This window comes from Dasypus novemcinctus, chromosome 10 (assembly GCF_030445035.2).
Source record: "Dasypus novemcinctus isolate mDasNov1 chromosome 10, mDasNov1.1.hap2, whole genome shotgun sequence".
Classification (NCBI taxonomy): domain Eukaryota; kingdom Metazoa; phylum Chordata; class Mammalia; order Cingulata; family Dasypodidae; genus Dasypus; species Dasypus novemcinctus.
This window is the reverse complement of record NC_080682.1, coordinates 26,605,067-26,625,581: the sequence shown is the minus strand read 5'-3', so window position 1 is coordinate 26,625,581 and position 20,515 is coordinate 26,605,067. Positions and strand designations below refer to the sequence as shown.

The window sequence follows — 20,515 nt, the reverse complement described above, 5'->3', positions numbered from 1 at the left end:
AAGATAAAGATACTACAATAAAAGAAAATTACAGACCAATATTTCTAACGAACATAGATACAAAAATCTTCAATAAAATATTTGCAAACAGAATCCAAAAGCACATTAAAAGAATTGTATACCATGATCAATTGGGTTTTATCCCAGGTATGCAAGTGTTGTTCAACACAAGAAAATCAAATAGTATAATAAACCACATTGATAAATTGAAGAAGAAAAATCTCATGATCCTTTCCATTAACATTTTAAAGGCATTTGACCAAATTCATCCTTTGTTGATAAAATAAAAAACAAAAACAAAGCTACAAAAGATAGGAAAAGAAGGAACGTAGAGTGCATATAAAAAACAACCTACAGCTAGTATAGCACTTCATGGTGAAAGACTGAAAACTTTCCAGCTGAGATCAGGAAAAATGATGCCCACTGTCACCATTCTTATTCAATATTGTGCTAGAGGTTCTAGCCAGAAAAATTAGGCTAGATTAAGAAATAAAAGGCACTCAAATAGGAAAGGAAGAAGTAAAACTTTCACTACTAGCTGATGATATGATCCTATGCTATATATGAATATCCTGTAAAATCCACAGCAAAGCCATTAGAATAGACAAGTTCATCAAAAAGGAGGGATAATAGATTAATATGTAAAAATCCCTAGCATTTCTATACAGTACTGTTGTGCAATCTGTAGTGGAAATCGGGGAAAAAATTCTCTTCATAATAGCACTAAAACCACTAAATATTTAGGAATAAAACTTAACAATGGACATAAAGGACCTTTATTCAGAAAACTGGTAAAATAAAACGAAGAAGACTTAAATAAATGTAAGCACATTCCATATTCATGAACTGAAAAACTATATATCATGAAGTTGTCAATTCCACCCACATGAATTAACAGATTCAATACAATCCTTCTAAAAATCCCAACAGCCTTTTTTGCAGATTTGGAAAAACCTATTATCAGATTTAATTGGAAGGGTACAGGGCACAAATAGCTAAAAAGATCTTTAAAAAGAATGAATTTGGAGGACTCTCACTTCCAGACTTTAAAACATACTGCCTAGCTACAAAGGTAAAAAGAGCATGGTACTGGAATAAACACAGACATATTAATCAATGGGATAGGAACTCAGAAATAGACCCTCACATCCACAGTCAAGTGATTTTTGACACGGCGGTCAAGTCCTTCCAGCTGGGCCAGAAGTCTATTCATTAGTTGTGCCAGGAGAACTGCATAGCCATAACCAAAATAAAGAAGACCCTTAATTCACACCTTATACTAAAATGAACTCAAAATGGATCAAGGACCTTAATATAAAAGTGACAACAGTAAACTCCTAGAAGATAATGTAGGAAAATGTCTTCAAGATTTTATGGTAGGTGGTAGTTTCTTAAACCTTACACACAAAGCATGAGTAACAAAAGAAAAAATAGATAAATGGGACCTCCTAAAAATTAAACACTCTTGCACCACAAAGGACTTTGCAAAAGAGGAAAAGGCAGTCAACTCAATGGGAATAAATATTTGGCAATGATATGTCTGATAAGAGTTTAATATCTATGATATACGAAGAAATCATACAACTCAATAATAAAAACTACTTGATTAAAAAATGGGCAAAAGACTTGAAAAGACAAATTTCCAAATAAGAAATACAAATAGTAAAGAAACACATGAAAAAAATGTTCAACATCACTAGAGATCATGGAAATGCAAATCAAAACTTCAATGAAATATAATTTCACATCTATTAGACTGGCCGCCATTATAAAGTTGGAAATCTGTAAACATTGGAGAGGATGTATAGAGATAGAAACACTTATTCACAATTGGTGAGAATGCAGAATGGTACAGCTACTATGGAGCACTGTTTGGCAGTTCCTAAGGAAGTTGAATAGAGACTTACCATGTGACCCAGCAATACAATTACTATGTATATACCCAGAAGAACCAAGAGCAGAGACACAAACAGACATCTGAAATCAATGTTCATAGCATCATTGTTCATGACTGTCAAAGGTCGGAAACAACCTAGGTGTCCATCAACTGATGAATGGATAAATAAATTGTGGTGTGTACATACGATGGAATGTTATGCAGCAGTAAGAAGAAATGAAGTCATGAAGCATATAGCAACATCGATGAACCTGGAGGACATTATGTTGAGTGAAGCAAGCCAGACACAAAAGGACAGATATTATATGATTGTGCTATTATGAAACAAATATATTGTGTAAACTCATGGAGTTAATAATTAAAATATAGGGCACCAGAAAATAGAAGGAGTGTAGGGAATGAAAATATAAGTGTTAATCTGTGTAGAATTGGTAAAAAAAGGTTGTTTATAAATCTCTGGAAATGAATAGATATGGTAGAGAATATCACGGTGTTTGTAACTAGCAATAATATTGTATGAGTATGGTAGTGGTTGAAAAGGAGTCTAAAGTCATGAATGGTAAACCAAGGAAAGATAAAAATTGTAACATGGGACTCTGTAAGATAGTAAAACCTCATGGGTGTTATTATATATATGACTCTTTTTATAAAATATAAATACAAATATACCACAGAGAAGGAAAAGGAATAGCAGCTCTGTTTAGAGGTGAGGCATGGAGACATTAAGAGGTGATGAGCTTTGTTTGCTTTTGTTTATTACTATCATTGAAATAATGAAAGTGCTCAGGGAATGATTGGGGTGATGAATGCACAAACGTGTTTACACCAAATACCACTGATTGTTCTCTATGCATGGATTTATGTTTTGTTAATATAAATCAATAAAATTGAAAAAATAATTGAAAAAATTAACTTGATTTGGATTTTAAAAGTTCATCATATATGTAATATATTATTTTGACATTTTTGTTCTAAATCATCACATATCTCCTGAAATTCTGCCATATAAACAGTTTTTCTTCTACCAGTTGCTTCTAAATCTACATGGAAATTGATTTCATTATTATTAATTAATGAAAAATCCACAACAATCCACAATAATGGATTTCATCTAGTTGTATATAAAGGAAGTAAGCTTTGGTCCATTAATAACATAATAAAACCTTTATTCACCTCAGCAAAGATTTTTACTTTTTTTCTCTTATTTCCTTTAATATAATAAAAAAATACCCTAATATAATGAAAGAAATTGCACAAATGTTGTTGCTGAATTCAATACATCTGCTATGTTGATGAATTAGTTGATAATCCCAACCTGAATGGTGAAACTCCACTGTGTACTGGTTGTGATGCCTTCTCAAAAATGTCCATTTATCATCTGGTGCATACTCCTAGGAAGAACTTGCTTATGTTGTACCAATCAATGCAGAATTCTTGGAATTGTGGATTTTCCAAGTGTCTTTTTTAACATAAGTTAAGGTGTACAGTAAATATTTAATAATTTTTAAAATAAAAATGAAAATTCAGCTGTGATAAAATTATATTAATATATAGTCATTGAAATAAAGAAGCATTATATGCACAAATACTTGGAAGAAAATACATCTAAAGAATAACAACAGTTATGAATGATTTCCATTTTTCTCTTTGAATTTCATTGTTTAATAATTTCTGTGTAATGAACCATATTCATTGCTATGATACAGTTACACTTTTAAATATAAAATTATTTCATTGTGAAAATATGCTATTATATCCCTAGTCTTTAATGATCTGGCCTTCAGTCACAGATTAATTAAGCATTTCTCTAGAAATATCTACTCTTTTACCCAGTCATAAATTAGAACATCACAAAGGAATACCAACAATGCTTTTCAACGTTATGTAGCTTCTAAGGGGAAGGCAAATTTCTGTTACAAACCAGATACAGATGCAATTGTTTTTGAACTCATTCTTGGCATCATGTCAAGCAGTTTTCCTTGGAAATTAGTCCCAGAGATGACCACATGTTGCACTATCTGCAAACCTCAATATAAGTGGTGCCTTGACATTATCAGGGTGAAAAACAAGGGAGAGGCAGCTCTGATCATGTCCACAGTACCTCCTGTTATGCTCACACTAGGTATCAAACCAGTGAACTATTTGACTAGATCCTGAACAAAATTTTTGTTTGATTTATTTTACTTCAAAAGAAAAGTCATGCACTAAAAATTAAACATAACATCTCAAAGGAACAAACACTATATAAAAGATATTTCAGGCTCCTTCAATGGTTTAGATATTTTTGATGAGAGAAAAACTTGTGGTTGACATATTTCTAGACAGATAAAACTGGAAGACATTTTTCAACAACTTTGACACATGGTAAGTATTAATCTCAAAGGTAGAGAACTTTAGATTATCTTAAAACAATGGGTAATTATTAGAGGCTTTGCATATATATATGCATAATATGTAGGCCTTACCTAGGTAATGCTAGAATTTATAGAGGCAGAAATATAGAATTGATGGAATCAGAGACAGCAATAATGTACACACATAGAAAATGTAATTGTTGTAAGACATTTGATTAAACAATCTTTTGAGATATATCTGATAATAGTAATATGTGCTCTCTAATATTAACACATATAAGAGGTTTTAACTTCTTATCTATCATTTGTACTAAATTATATTGGAGAGAAAAGAACACTAAATGTATAAAAATTATATCTGTTTATTACATACCTAGCCTTTTTTCTTTATTTGCTAAGATTAAATATAAGTAGGAAAATAAAGTTATAAACTTAATCTCTGAACACAATCAAAATTGGTAAAATTGCTTGACCAAAGCTACATAATGGATATAACTCTGGGTAAGGAACTTAATTTTTTGTGCTTATTTTTCTCATCTAAAAATGTGTATAATAATAACGTATATGTTATGTTTTCATCTGTGTAAATGTGATAAAGAAGGGAAGTATTTATAAATGACATATTCATTCTAAGTATGCAATATATAAGAACATATAAATATGTCAGTCTTAATATAATTTCCAAAATGTTGATTTTCACCTCATATTTATTTGGCAGAAAGCTAAGGTTTTTTTTTAAGTTCTTTTTTGAAAATTACTAATTTTTATGATTTTTCCAGAATCATTAGGCTGAATTTTTTAAAAAGCCATCTTTCCTATTGAAAAAAAAACCTTTTAGAAGTCATTTATCCTAAATACCACCTTTTATTTCTCAACAGTTTATAACACTTGATTGCTACAATGGAAAGAAGGAATAACACAAATGTGCCTTACTTCATCCTTTTTGGCTTGACAGACTCTGAAGGAATCCAGCAGTTCCTTTTTATTTTATTTCTCCTGATATACCTTATTACCCTGCTAGGAAATGCAGGAATGATACTTATAATTTGCCTGGACCTCCAGCTTCACACCCCTGTGTACTTTTTTCTCAGTCACCTGTCTTTCCTTGACCTCAGTTACTCAACGGTCATCATACCTAAAACCTTAGAGAACTTACTGACTTCCAACAAGAATATTTCATTCATGGGCTGCTTCACACAGATGAGTTTCTTTTTTCTCTTCTCCGTTACTGAATTTTTCCTTCTCTCGTCAATGGCCTATGACCGCTATGTAGCTATCTGCAACCCTCTTCACTACCCAGTTGTTATGTCCACGAGACTCTGCCACACCCTCATATCTGGTTCCTACATGATTAGTTTTACTGAATCATTAGTCAACCTTCTTTTCATGAACAGTTTGCATTTCTGTGGCTCCAATGTAATCTATCACTTTTACTGTGACTTAACTCCAATTTTAACCCTGTCCTGTACTGACACTCATGACACTGAAATAATGATAATGATTTGTGCTGGTTTCAATGTAATGATGACTCTTAGCACAATCTCATTTTCCTACATATCTATTTTGTCTACTATCCTGAAAATTAATTCCTCTTCAGGAAAGCGCAAAGCCTTTTCTACTTGTGCATCCCATCTCTTGGGAGTCACACTCTATTACTTCACTACAACTTTTACTTATTTAAAACCAAAGAAGTCCTACTCCTTGGGCAGAGATCAAGTGGCCTCTGTGTTTTACACTATGGTGATCCCCATGTTGAATCCTCTCATTTATAGTCTTAGGAACAAAGAGGTGAAAAATGCTCTCATTAGAGTCATCCAGAAGAGGGAAGATTCCAAGCAATAGAAGTGATGGTAATGCTGAATATTTAAGTGCATCTTTTTTTTTTTATTTTCTTTTATCTTTTGGCATTTACTTATTTTCTTTCTAAATAAAGTAGCATCTTTTAATTACTTTGCGTTTCGGTTGCATCATCTATTTGTACCATGCATTCTCTGGAACATATCCAAGAAAGTGTTTTCACAAAACTACATAGTAAATGGAAGCCATGGAATATGTGTTAATACAGTAGTTTAAATATATGTGATTTTAAGGACTACTAATTTGAGATAAAATACATGTTATTTTTCAAATTGTGTTCTAGAAATTCCCATGTGTATCCAATTTCGGATAATTTTATGATGGAGAGCTCTTTCAGAAATTATTCAATTAATTCTCTAGTGAGGAAAATTAGCATAGTCTTAAAGAGTACTTTTTTGGACTAGGAAATATAGGTTTTAGCTTCCCTACCTGTCAGCTCTTTAGCTCTGTGTTCTTTAGTAAATTAGTGAAAGTTGCAATCTAGTTTCCTCAACTAATCCAGATGAAATTTCTACATCCATAGAGTTATTTTTAAGAAGAAATTATATAACAAATGAAAAGAATTTAATGTAGTACTAATATATTTTGACCATAATCATCCGAATGCTTCTATTCTTACACAATTTTGAATACACAGTAGCTTTTATTATAACAGTTTTTGCTAGTGGTTTATGAATATTTTCATCAAATCTGATTAATAAAGAAACAAGCAGTTAATAAAGGAAAAAGAGTATTTCAATATTTGATCTTAGAGGAAACTGAAACATATTGATAAAACTGTATCATAGAAAAAGTGTATGAGAATGTTGGTGAAAATTTGGAAAATATTTTGAATTGTTAAATAAAAATATATTTTAGTCATTTTTGAGAGCTTTGGTCATGATGTTCTAGGCAATCTTATATAGAAAATGTATGAAAACATTCCCATTATTCAAAATAAGAACCGTGTACATTTTAAGCATTGATTAGTATTTTCTTTAAAATTACCTCTACATAATCTGGAACTGCAGTTTTAATATTCCTGCCTTTAGATGTATATTTAAGAAAGAATGTTTTCTTCATGTTCCTATATTTATTACTTTGACTTATACTTAAGTAATGATTGTTAGATATATTTGTTGCCTTCAAGCAATTTGTATTCCTTTCATCTATATTTATGTTTTAATTGTAGAATTATATTTATTCATTTTCTTAAATGATTTTTGAATTATTAAACTTCAGAAACTCTTATAGGAGTAAAAAATTAATGAATTCTTATAAGTTCGTCATGTATTTATTAACTTATTCATATATATAAAATATCATATTACCCTCTACATCTTGAATTTTTTAAAATGTTTTAAATTATCATAGATATTATCCATGTAAACTATTTAATTAGGATTTATTTTTGTTCTGTACTCTATGTTGTCTCAAATCTATATGTATTATGATTTCTCTTTGTTTTGTTTATACTTATCTGTCTTTGATACACATATACTTTTTATTCTCCCATCTTGTACATGCATTGTATCTTTTCTTAGATTAATAGGCCTTAGATATTTTCAGGTCTTCTCATGAACTGTGCCGGCCTTTCTTTCATTTATGTACATTTCTATAGTTTAGACAAGGTATCCTTTTAGTTTTTGTTGGCAATGATGGTCAACAGTTTCTCTAATTTTACAGATAGTAATAAGTTCAAGTATTGCCTATGCTTTAATTAAATTCAGACTATTCTCTTTTCTTATAATCTAGAAAGCATTTATGATGTTATTTTAAAAATGTTATATACATTTTGGACTATGTGAAAACACTAGATTACTTATATTGTCCCTCTACTTTTTCTATTCATATCAGTGCATATCATAATGTTCGTAAGATGTAGTCTAAAGTACTTTTAAACAAAATCCTTTTAGTCATGGTGGTATGTCAAAATTATTTGTATTTTAAAACTTGCGCTATTTACAAATGATAAAGAAAATAAAACTGGAATCAACATGACAAAATATGGACAATAGATTTATTTGGAAATGATTGATGCTACATAATAATGTAAAAAAAGGATTTTTTTTTAAAGGTACCGGGGATTGACCCGGGACCTCATACAGGGGAAAAAGTTGCCTAACCTGTGCTACACTGCTTCCCAAAAATGGATTTTATTTATAGAGAACCTACTGAGTACAAGTCAATATTCAAAGGGCTTAAGGCAAATAATTAACATAGATTATGTTCACAAGATAACTCTAAGTTAGACAGTTGAAATATCTAAAATTTGATCTCAGGTAATCTGAAGCCATATCCTAGTTGTTCAAGCAAAGACTTAAGGGTCATCCTGGAATTTTCTTTATGTTGCACATCTTCATCATTAGCATATTATATTGATTCTCTGTGCAGAATACATTTGGAGTATGACAATTGCTCAAATCCTCCTCTGCTACCACTCTAGGCAAAAGAACCATCATCTCAGTCCTTATATTATTGCCATAGTCTTTTAGATTATATTTCAATCCTGTCTTTCCCCCTTGAGTCTCATTTCAATGTATGGACCAGTGATACTTGTGAATGCCCCGGCCAGCGGGGCAGCAAACTGGGGCTCGTGGCTTGCGTGGAGGAGAATGATGAGACAGGAGACGCGAGGAATGACAGCGAGACAGGGTGAGGATCAAGCTGCAAATTTTACTGAGGGGAACAAAGCATATATACTCTTGGGAAGGGGAGGGGTAATAGGCGGGGGTGGAAGTTAGGGATTGGCTATGATCACCACTAACATATAGGGTGGGTTTCAGTTTACCTGCCTAGCGCCTGCCCACTGCCTTGTCAATCTGGGCAGTGGCGGGAAAACGGAGAACAAAGGCCTGAAGGGGAAGAAGAATAAGGAAGTGACAGGGCAGATTTGGATTCTGCCATGTTGTGGGACCTGACGTATTGTGAGGAGCTAATTATAGTTTGCTTAATTGAGAGGGTTGGCTCTTCTCTGGCAGCCGTGCTACTGATTCTTGCTGAGTTCGACATACATTCTTTTTATCGCTCCCAACAGATACTGTTAAAACATAGGTTATATCATGTCACTTCTTTTCACGATACCTATAAGTCTTACCATAAAATTAAGAGTCAAAATCAAAATTTTTCTAAGAGCCTACATTTCCCACCTGATCTTGCTCAAACTCCTTACACCTATGAAATCATCACATTTATCACTAAGTCTATCACAGTCATTTTGGAGCCACCACAGCAACTTTCTCACCCTTGTCTATCAATATCAGGCATATACACATTATTTCTGATGATTAGCCATTTCTTATGGTGTTAAATATATATGGAATTGCACATTTCTTCTAAATTATCAAATTTAGCAAATAAAAGCTTTTATACTATTTTCTTATCCTTTTAATATTTGTGGGTGATTATAGTGATTTCCTTTCCTGTATCCCTTATATTTGTAATATTTGTTTTCTCACTTTTTAGACATATGCCCTAGGGAATCTTTCTTGCATATTTAATTTATCATAGTCTATCTAAAATAATATACCACATAACTTATAATATAGAACTGTAAAGTAGTAGAATTCAATTCTTCTTTCCCTTTTTGTTGTTTTTAACATAAATTGTATATTTCTGTATTGTTTAAACCCAACAATCCATTTATCACCTTTGCTTTAGGCAGTTATTTTAAAAGCTATTAAAATTTTAAAAATCAAATATTTGATATATTTACCTTAATTATTTTCATTTTCAGTGTCAGTTTTGTCTATGTTTCCTGTACCTCCATTTTAATTATTCTGTCTAGATAATTTTGAAAATGCAATTCCACTGGCAAAATATTGTCTGTGTGTGTTCATGGTAATTTCCTTAAAAAGTTTCTATTTTGTTCTCATTTTGGAAAGCTGTTTCAGTGTGTATTGAATGAGTTACCTTTCATTATTTAAATATATCTTTCCATTGTCTTCTGGCTTGGAACATAATAGAAGGCAAGTATCTTATAATATTTAAATTTTTCCTACTATATGTGACATGTATTTACTAGTGACTGCCTTTGCAATTGTATTCTTATATTTGTTTTTTTGCGATATGAGTCTTAGGAATCTAGTTGTGTTTTATGGTTGTTTGATTTGTTTTTTTTCTCTTTATCCTTTCTGGGGGTTCACTACATTTGTAACCCAGTGATTTCATATCTTTCCTTATTTTTGGTAAATTCTTGCTATTATCTCCTTAAATATTTCTTCTGCTCCATTCCCTCTATATTCTTGTTGTACAACTCTAACTACATATATTTTACATGTTTTTAATATTATCCCACAGTTCTTGGAAAATTGTTTTCCTAGTCTAGATTTCGTTTGTTTTTTAACATTCTTGCAGTTTGATTATTACTATTAGCTTATCTTCATATCCATTCATTCTTTTCTCAGATGTACTGACTCTGCTGATGAACCTGCTGAAGGCATGGACATAACCTTATTGTTCAGGGCTCAAGAATGGGAGTGGGATATTCCGTTTCTGAGGTCTCCATAGAATACACTCCCATTACTCACTTCTCCAAGGGGGTGATATCACTCTTCCATTTGTTCTCCGTCAACACTTTGAGGCCTTGAAATCCACAAATGTTAATGACTTTGACTGGAGGGGTTTGGCTAAAAGCAAAAACAAGAAATGGAGGGAAGGAAGGAAGGAAGGAAGAAAGGGAGGGAGTGAGGAAGAGAGGAGAAAGGGTGAGGGGAGGAAGGGAAGAGGGAAGCAAAGCCTGGGCATGGTCAAATTAACGGGCCTGCTTTTATTTTATTTTATAAAAAGAATCATTAATTTAAAAAAGCAGGAGACAAAAAGTATATTTTAAAAATCTAATCCTCACCGGAAAAAATAATGAACCAGAAAAATTGACTAAAACAAATTATAAAATGTAATTACTAGGAAAAATGAACCATCTATCTATCTACCTATGTAATTTAGGTATCCAATTACTTAATAGTAAATTCCATAAAGAAAGCTTTGTTAAACACAAACAGTTCATGAGAATAAATAATGTTTGCTTACAGATGGAAAAGAAGACTTTTGAGTCGATAAAAGCATGACTTATTTGCAATAATACATTTATTTTAATAAAATATTTATGACAAAATTGGATTAAAGGTATGTGATAGAGATGTGGTCTTTATTATATCAATGAGTGATATGTGAATAAGGTCTTTCAAATATTTTTAAAAATGTAATTTTGTGAGTCAGAGATTATATTAGATCCATTAATAATGAGTCTAAGTCAGAGTCTTGTCTGCTTGTTCAAGGTAACTTCCTTAAATAGCATGTTTACATCATAGAAGTATAAAATATTTCTTGGAAAATTAATTATAAACTTCAAATGAGAGTTTGAGCTGTAATGGAAACTGTCAACAATATTAAGTGTAAAACATGTAGTTTTAAAAAACAAAATCTTTACATTGTCTAAGGAATGTTAAACAGAAAAAAATTATCAGAGCTGAGGAGGTCATGAATGTATTGTCAAATGAGCTTTTAAAGTACATGGTATGGAACTTGTCTTTGACCACATGAAAATATGATTTCAGGGGGTCAAGGAAGAAGCAGCAACATGATGTCATGTAAATATGTGGACCACAAAAAAGAGCCTCAAGAATTTAAATCCATTTTATTGAGTAGCATTAAGGTGGTAACAATCTTGACAAAACCTCCTTTTTTTCCACAATTTATCATTTACTTCATTATTTTTCTTTATATTATTCAGGAGCCTGAAATGTGCCAAGACCATATAAAATATCAGAAATTTGAAGATGAAGAAGTAAAAATTGCGTTTTGCCTTAAAGGACTGAATGTTAGTAAATAATATGCATGTTGTCACCATTTCTTTAGGAAAGTTGAAATAATATTAAAGTGTGATTTAAGCATTGCCCAAATGTTTTCAATAGAGACTACTTAGTTCATCCTTCCATTCTATTATTCATTATCAGTTAGGTAGTCAACAAATAAATTTAGTATAGCTACCTTTCCTGGGTTTTATTTAAAAATCTGATTATACAAAGGTAAACTGTTCTGATATACTCATTACTCTTTTAAAGCAAATAGACTAGAATATACTACATAAAACATAAGATGAATGTTATTCCTATTTAAAAATATATATGTATATATTTAAAACTTATTTTAGCAACATATAAAACTAAAATTTCTATTTTAACATCTTTCAAATGTACAATTCAAAGGTATTAAATTCACAGTATTCTACCAACTTCACTCACATCCATTACCCCAAATTTTTCATCACCTCAAACATGAATATTGTACACAGGAAGCTTCCTATTCCTTTCCTACAAGAAATGGGTTGGCTTTGGTAAAGAGGATTTATTTAGGAAAAGCTAATCTTCCAAGGCCAAGGACAGTCCAAATTGAGGTACTACTAGAGAATCTTTCTCATAAGAGTCAGCTGCCATAAATTGAAGAAAGATTGATACCAATCTCTGCTGAGATTTGAACTCAGCTGAGGGCAACCAGGCATAGTGCTTGTCTATTTCCATTCCTCATATATCATTCTTGGCTACTTCACTCTTTGAGTTCATCTGTAAGCTATCAGGCATATATCAGGGATCATCTCCTCTTGGGTTGGTCCGTGGCTCAGCTTCTCAGGGGCTTCATGGTTAAGCAATCCTCTAGTCCTCTCTCACATAGCAGGATTAAATAGGGAGATTTTCTTCTGTGTCTATCTCCCTATATATTTCCTTTTGTATGAGATCCAGAAAGGGGACAGAGTTTCAACCTGAGTTACTCCTCACTGACATAGTCCAATCAAAAGCCCTAAAGAGATCTTCTCAAGTAATCTAATCAAAGCCACCTCAAAAACATTTAATGCAATCAAGTAATATCCCACCCATAATAGATCAGTTTAAAATAAAAAACGTTCACTTTTAGCAATTTATAAAATAATCAGAAACTGCCACAGAAGTGTTCCATCAGAATTAATTTTGTGGAAGACTTATTTTTGCAATGTTGGTACAATTTACCAGCGAATTCATCTGGTCCTGTGATTTTCTTTGTTTTGATATTTGATTACTGATTTGATCTCTATCAATAGAGATCTTCTATTTCATCTTGAATCAGTGTAGTTTATATGTTTCTAGGAATTTATCCATTCCATCTAATCTACCTATTTTGTTGGGGCACAATTGATCATAATGTCTTCTTATACTCCATTTTATTTCTGTGAGGCTGATAGTAAAATATCTCCTTTCACTTCTGATTCTAGTTATTTTTGCCTTCTCATATTTTGTCTTTATCAGACTAGCTAAAGTTATGTTGATATTGTTGATCTTTACAAAGTAACAACTTTTTAAAATATTGTGGCCTTTTTAATATTTATTTCTCTCCCCCCCAACACCCCCCCACCCATTGTCTGCTCTCTGTATCCATTTTGCTGCATGTTCTTCTTTGTCCACTTCTGTTGTTGTCAGCGGCATGGGAATCTGTGTTTCTTTTTTTTGTTGTGTCATCTTGTGTATCAACTCTCCGTGTGGCACCATTCCTGGGCAGGCTGAACTTTCTTTCATGCTGGGTGGCTCTCATTATGGGGTGCACTCCTTGCACATGGGGATCCCCTGCATGGCAGGGCACTTCTTGCGCGCATCAGCACTGCGTGTGGGCCAGCTCCACACAGGTCAAGGAGGCCCAGGGTCTGAACTGCGGACTTCCCATGTGGTAGACAGATGCCCTATCCACTGGGCCAAGTCCTCTTCCCTAAAGTAACAACTTTTGATTTCATTGACCTTCTCAATTGTTTTTTATTGTCTTTTTCATTTATCTCCACTATAATCTTTATTATTTCCTTCCAACTATTTTCTTTCAGCTTATTATGTTCTTCTGATTCTTGTACCTCAAATTGTGAGGGTTGGATCTCCTCTTTTAGATATTTCCCATTTTTTATTGTAGTAATTCAGTGTTATAAATTTTTTTCTCACTATTGTTTTGCTGTATCTCTAAGTTTTGTTATATTTTGTTTTTGTTCATTTATGTCAAGATATTTTCTAATTGCATTTGTGATTTCTTCTTTGACCTGTTGTTTGTTTATGAGTGCATCTTTTAATTCTCATGTATTGGTTAGTTTTCCAGTTATACATCTGATATTGATATCTTGCATCAGTTCAGTGCTTTCAGAGATTGTTTCCTGAATGATTTCAAATTCATTTAGTTTACTGTCTTTTTCTTTTCTTACCTAAAATATGGTCTATTTTGTAGAATGACCTGTGTGCACTAAATAAAAATGCATATTCTAACCTTGTTAGTTGAAGTGTTCTATATATATCTCTTAGCTCTAGATTTTTTTTATGCTATCACTCTGGTCTTCAATTTTCTTATCAATCTTTTATTTAAATGTTTTTTACTATTATTAAATTTTGTGTCTATCACTCATATATGGAACCATTTATTTTTGCTTTCAAAAGTGTTAATATTTGTTTCATTATTGTGGGTTTCTGCTGTTTCATTGAATATATGTTTGTAATACTTATAATTTCTTGATATGGCCACATCATCCACATATAATGTACTCATTTGTACCTTTTAACAGACCTGGACTTCAAGATTATTTTACCTAATTAGTATAGCTACTCTGTCTTTCTTTTGGTTACTATTTTCATGGAATATTTTTCCACCATTTAATTTCAACCTAATTGTGTCTTTGAATTTAAATTGAGTTTCTTTTAAAAAGCCTTTAATATTAACCATTGTCCATTGTCCACTTAGATGTAGAATTCAGACCACTTGCTTTTAAAATAGTTACTCCAGTGCAGAACTTTCTTTTGCCATATTTGCTATTGGCACATTATTTTTATGCCCCTTAAATCTTCCATTAATAACTATTGTAATATCTATTTGATTTTTGTATTGTATTCTGAATTCCTTCTCATTTCCTTCTGTTTATTTATAAGATTTTTGTTGTTTTGCTGTTGTTACTGCTGGGCTTAGATCAAAGATTTTAAAATTATAAAAAATCTCAGTGGTATCAAATCATTTGATTTCATACCGTTTTTTTTTTCCTACAGACCACCATTTCATCAATTTTTTCATTGCATTTTAATGTATTGTATCTTTGCACATTAAATAGCCTAAACCATAGAATTGCCATTACTTCGCAAGCATGTGACGTTTAGAACCTGTTCAAATAAAATTGGAGTACATACAAAAAACACAATACATTATGATATGAAAGTTTGTAATTACCCGTATGGTTACCTTCACCAGAATTCTTTATTCCTTTTTGCTGGTTTGATCTATTTTCTAGTGTCCTTTCCTGTCCATCTGAAAAAATCCGTGACAAACAGTTCAGCTTTTATTTATCTGGCAATGTCTTTCCCTCCCCTGCATTTTTAAGACTCTCTTACTGGTATAAAATTCTCTGTTGCAATTGTTTTCTTTCAGCAATTAATTTTGTCATTCCACTGCCTTCATGCCTCTTAAGGTTTTGCTAATAAATCAGCCCTTAGTCTTATAATGTCTTAGAATGTCTGCCTTCTGTGTAACATGTTACTTTTCTCTTCCAGCTTTCAGAAGACTCTCCTTGTCATTTTATTCTACAGTTTTACTGTCCAGCTTTGATTCTCCTTAAATTTATCCCATTTGCTGTTACTCATGTTCTTAAATGTGTGGTTCATCTTTCTTTAATTCAAAGAAGTTTTCTGCCATTAGTTCTTTGAATATTCTTCCTAAACCTTTCTCTCTTCTTTGGTGATTTTTTATGTTTCATCTTGCTCCTTTGAATGGGCAATGATTCTTTTGTCTTTGTTTAGTAAATTTGTTTTACAATGCAAATTTTAATATTTTAATATTTTACTATCAGGTTTAGACCCTGTGTTTTTCACTTTTTTTAAGATGGTACTCAGCTGTTCGTATGCCAAATATATCACTGTCAGAAACTAAAAAAAACAAAACAAAAATCAATGGAAAAAAAACATTTACGATCTTTTGACATTTGCCCTGTGTTGGTTGATGTTCTCCTTGAGAGTTTAGGTCTCCCATAAAGAAGCTCAACCTGAGGCAAAAGTGTAAGGTCTAACAGATTTAGGTTACATTTCTGGATTCAGGATTCACCCTATTACTTCAATCAATTCATTGTTTTCCTGATTTTCAGGAAGATAGTCTGGCCCTTGATTGTAGTGTTTCAAATATTCTGTGGGTGAACAGACGCTCAAGTATCTTATGCTGCCACCTTCATTGCCTGGAAACAATCATAATAATTTTAAGAGCAACAGAATAGGTTATGGTTGTAAATTGTACCCTCAGAGAAAATATTAGTAATATAATTCAATGAAGTATGTTTAAAAATTCCATCAGAGAAGTAAAATATTATAGTAAATAATATATTAAACAAAAAGAAACTGAGAGAATTATCAGAATTTTTACATTATTTTGTATTACTAGAAAAATCCAGTATAGCATAGATATTAAGGCATTGTACTGTACTTTATAATGTTAAAAAAATTCAGCATAACTCTTGCTCACATGTCAGGAGGCTGACAGAACTGAAAGACTTAACATTAACCAAATTACCTCCACCAAAAATGTGTAACTATCCACTTCCTTGCTCTTATCTTTTACTCAATCTTTTAAAAAAATCTCCATATCTGTCCTTATCTAAGTCTTGACATCTATGCCACTTTCCCATCCTTATCTCTCACTCCATTATTGCCCTACCCATGGTACCATGTATATTTTAAGTTTAACGGATGAAGGAAAAAATCAGTTTTCCAGACCATTCTTAAAAATGTCATCCTCGTTATTGAATTTCTTTGTTTCAATCAGCATACAAGATGTGAGAAAAAACTCATCTCATTTGAGACTGCACATCTCTGATCTCCTACTGGCAAATAAAGTCATCCTAGATCATTATCTGCCAGTTTTGTCATGCCGAGAGAATGAACATAGTTACGTACCGCCCCAGTCTTCAATATGACATGAAATAAAAATAGCACATAAATCATTATTTTAATTTTAAGTTGCATAGACACTCCAATGTAAGTTCCTGTAATTAATTCCAATAAAATGTAACACACAAATATATGATGTCTTTAAGAATTAGATGAATAGTAAAAGGATGTAAAAATGTATGCCTACTGATATAAGCATATAAATACACATGTACAAAGTGGTACTAGTAGAAATTAGACTTTGTGTTCTAGAGATATGAGTCACAGTACAAAATAACAATAGAGCCCAAATTCCTTAACAGAGCTTCAAATAAAAACAAAAATTGAGCCATTTAAAGGCATAAATAGGATCAAAATAATGGAACTGAAAATTCTCTGGGATAAAGTTTTAATTTTGTTGAAATTTAGGTCAAATAAGTCATGTCTCCTTTTTGTTACTTACTCCATTATCTGCTGGCATAATCTTACTATTAGAGACCATATATTGGAAACCCATCAATAAAGATTCAACAAAAATGATCAGTCAAAAATAGTTTTGAAAACTATTCTTTCAATTATATTATTTGAAATTATGCTTAATGACTATAAAAATTAATTTCAATACTGGAATAGAGACTCCATCCATGATTTTCAAAGAATGAGAAGACCCTATTGACGTGGTATTGACATCATATATCTTAAAACCCAAAGTCACCTACTGTGAAATAAAGTAATGCAGGCTTTTTAATCTGCAAATAAACATTTCTCATTATCATTGGATTTTTGTTTAATTGAATAAATTTACATTCAAAAATTCATCAAACATGTATTGTATTGTTTTGAAATTCCTTTGATCCATACCTACCCTCATGTCTCCCAAAATTCTGCCAGGTAAACAATTTCCTTATACTTGTTGCCTCTTATTCTACATGAAAATTAATTTCACTATCATTAATTAAGGAAGTATTTACAAGAATGTATTTCATCAAATAGAAGATGGAGGCTTTGGGCCATTAATAAAATTGTAGAAACTGTAGTCATCTCAGCAATTATTTTTATTTATTCCCTTATATTTATTTTAATATAATAAAAGTAAATACATTAAAATAATAATATAAGTTTCACAAACATTGTTGTGACTGAATAAAACAACACACCTGCTATGCTGGTGAATTAGCTGATAATCCCTAGCTTGACTAGAGAAACAGAGTTCCCTTGTGATGCCCCAAAATGCCTATTCATCAACTGGTGCACAATCTTATAAAAATGTTAGTTATGATGCACCAGTCAATAAAAAATACTTAAATTCATGGATTTTTCAAGTGTGCTTTTTAACATTGGTCAAAGTGCATAATATTTAATAAATAATACTTTAAAAATGACTGAAAATCCAGCTGTGGTAAAATTATATATGTATGTAAGCATAAATGTAAAGAATCTTTATATGTACAAATGAAAATATTTGCAAGAAAATACATCTAAAAAATAACACTTATGAATGATTTCCTTTTATTTTAATTTTGTTGTTTAAGAACTTTTGTAGAATAAACAGTATTCAACCCTATGATAGTGTCACACTTTGAAATATTAAATTGTTTAATTGGGAAATATATGCTATTATATCCCTGATAGTTAATGATCTGGATTTTCATACAAAGATTAATTAATCATTTCTTTAAAAATACCTACTCTTTTACTCAGTCATAAAGCAGAACATCACAAAGGAATACCAAAAATGCTGCTCAACATTATGTGGACTCTAAGGGGAAGGCAAATTTCTGTTACAAACCTGATACACATGCATTTTTGCTTGAACTTCTATCATTGGAATTTTGTCAAGCAATCATCCTTGGAAATTAGTCCCATAAGATGGTCAAGTATTGCATTATCCACAATCCTCAATAGAAGCAGTGCCTTGACATTATTAGGGTGAAAAATAAGAAATATTCTGCTCTGCTTGTGTTCACATTAGCTCCCTGGCGTACATGTGAAACATAATTTCCTCGTGAAATTTCTGTTTGATCAGAATCTGAACAATATTTTTCTTTGATTTACTTGGCAAAAAAAATTCCTACATTAAAAATTAAATAGAAGTTCATTCAAAGGAAACAAATACTATATCACAGAAATATTAGGCTTCAAAATATTTTCCACATTTTCTTTGTGAGAAAAACTAGAGGTTGGCAAATTTTTAGACAGATAATTCTGGACAAAGGTTTTCAACAATTTTGACTAATGGTAAGTATTCATTTCAAAGTTAGAACTTTTTAGTTTATATAAAAATATCGGTATATATATATAACATGTAGAACTTCGTAGGTAATGATAGGATTTATAGAAACAAAAATATAGAACTGATGTAATTAGAATCCCCAACAATGTACATATTTTGAAAATATGATTTTTGGAAGAAATTTAATTAATTTCTTAAAAATATAACTGAAAATTCATAGTAATGTGTGCTCTCTAATACTATACTAAGACACACAAGGTTTTAATATTTAATCTGTTATTTTTACTAAATTATATTGGATACAAGAGAACAGTAAATGATGCTTTGAAATACTCCATCATTTCTAATAGATATCTAGCATTATTTTTTTTTGAATTGCTGAAATTAAGTATAAGTTATGAGCTTGATCTCTGTACTCAATCATTCTTGGATGAATTACTGCACCTTCATACTTAATGATTGTGGCTCTAGGTAAATAACATTTTGCACTTTTTTTCTTATCTATAAGTGTGGTGTACAGCAATAATAACTTACACTGTTTTAATTTGGAAAAATGTACTAATTAGGCAAAATAACTATGTTATGTTCATTCTAATTATGTAATATACATGTTCATATATACATAAATTTCTCTATTATATTACTTCCAAATATTTACATTTGCCTAATTTAAAATTGGCAGTCAAAATAATTTTTTTTCAGATATATTGTACAAACTACTCGTGATGCTTAGGCTATTGAGTCAACTCAGCCTGGTAATCTGCCCAGCTTTTTGATCAAGCAAGCACTGGGCTAAATGAACTATAAAGGTATTTATGGACTTGAGTCAAGATTGACTTTACTGCAGTGGTAAATAATAGATAGCTGATTAAAATTACATCCATCAGGGAGATTGCCATCAGCTATGAGTGATACTCTATCCAGTCAGTTGAATGCCTTAAAGGGGAAGTAATTCCAATATCGAGTGAGAATTTTCCAAATTGTCTTTGGACAGCCAGTGTCTCCCAAAACTCATCAAGAACCTTTATTGGACTTTCATTGGAGTCCCTGGTTGCAGCCTGCATGTGGAACCTGGACTTATACATCCCCACAGTCATGTAAAAGACTCTGATACATCTCTTACTATTAACAGATATCTCTTGTTGATTCTGTTTTGCTAGAGAACCCTGACTAATAAGGAATTTGGTACCAAGGAGTGGAGAACTGCTTGTACAATAAATGAAATGCTGGAATGGTTTTATAAATGAGGAAGAGATAGTTTTTGAAGGAATTGTGAAATGCTTGATGGAAAAAGTCCAGA

General features: G+C 31.6%; 1 protein-coding gene across 1 annotated transcript; it reads left to right on the top strand.

Moving 5' to 3' along the window:
• The first annotated feature begins 5,502 nt into the window (after nt 1-5,502).
• LOC101417124 (olfactory receptor 8H1-like) lies at nt 5,503-6,093 on the top strand. The gene has a single exon (XM_004475136.3). The coding sequence runs from the start codon at nt 5,503-5,505 to the stop codon at nt 6,091-6,093; it is 591 nt and encodes a 196-aa protein (XP_004475193.3).
• Nucleotides 6,094-20,515: the final 14,422 nt, after the last annotated feature.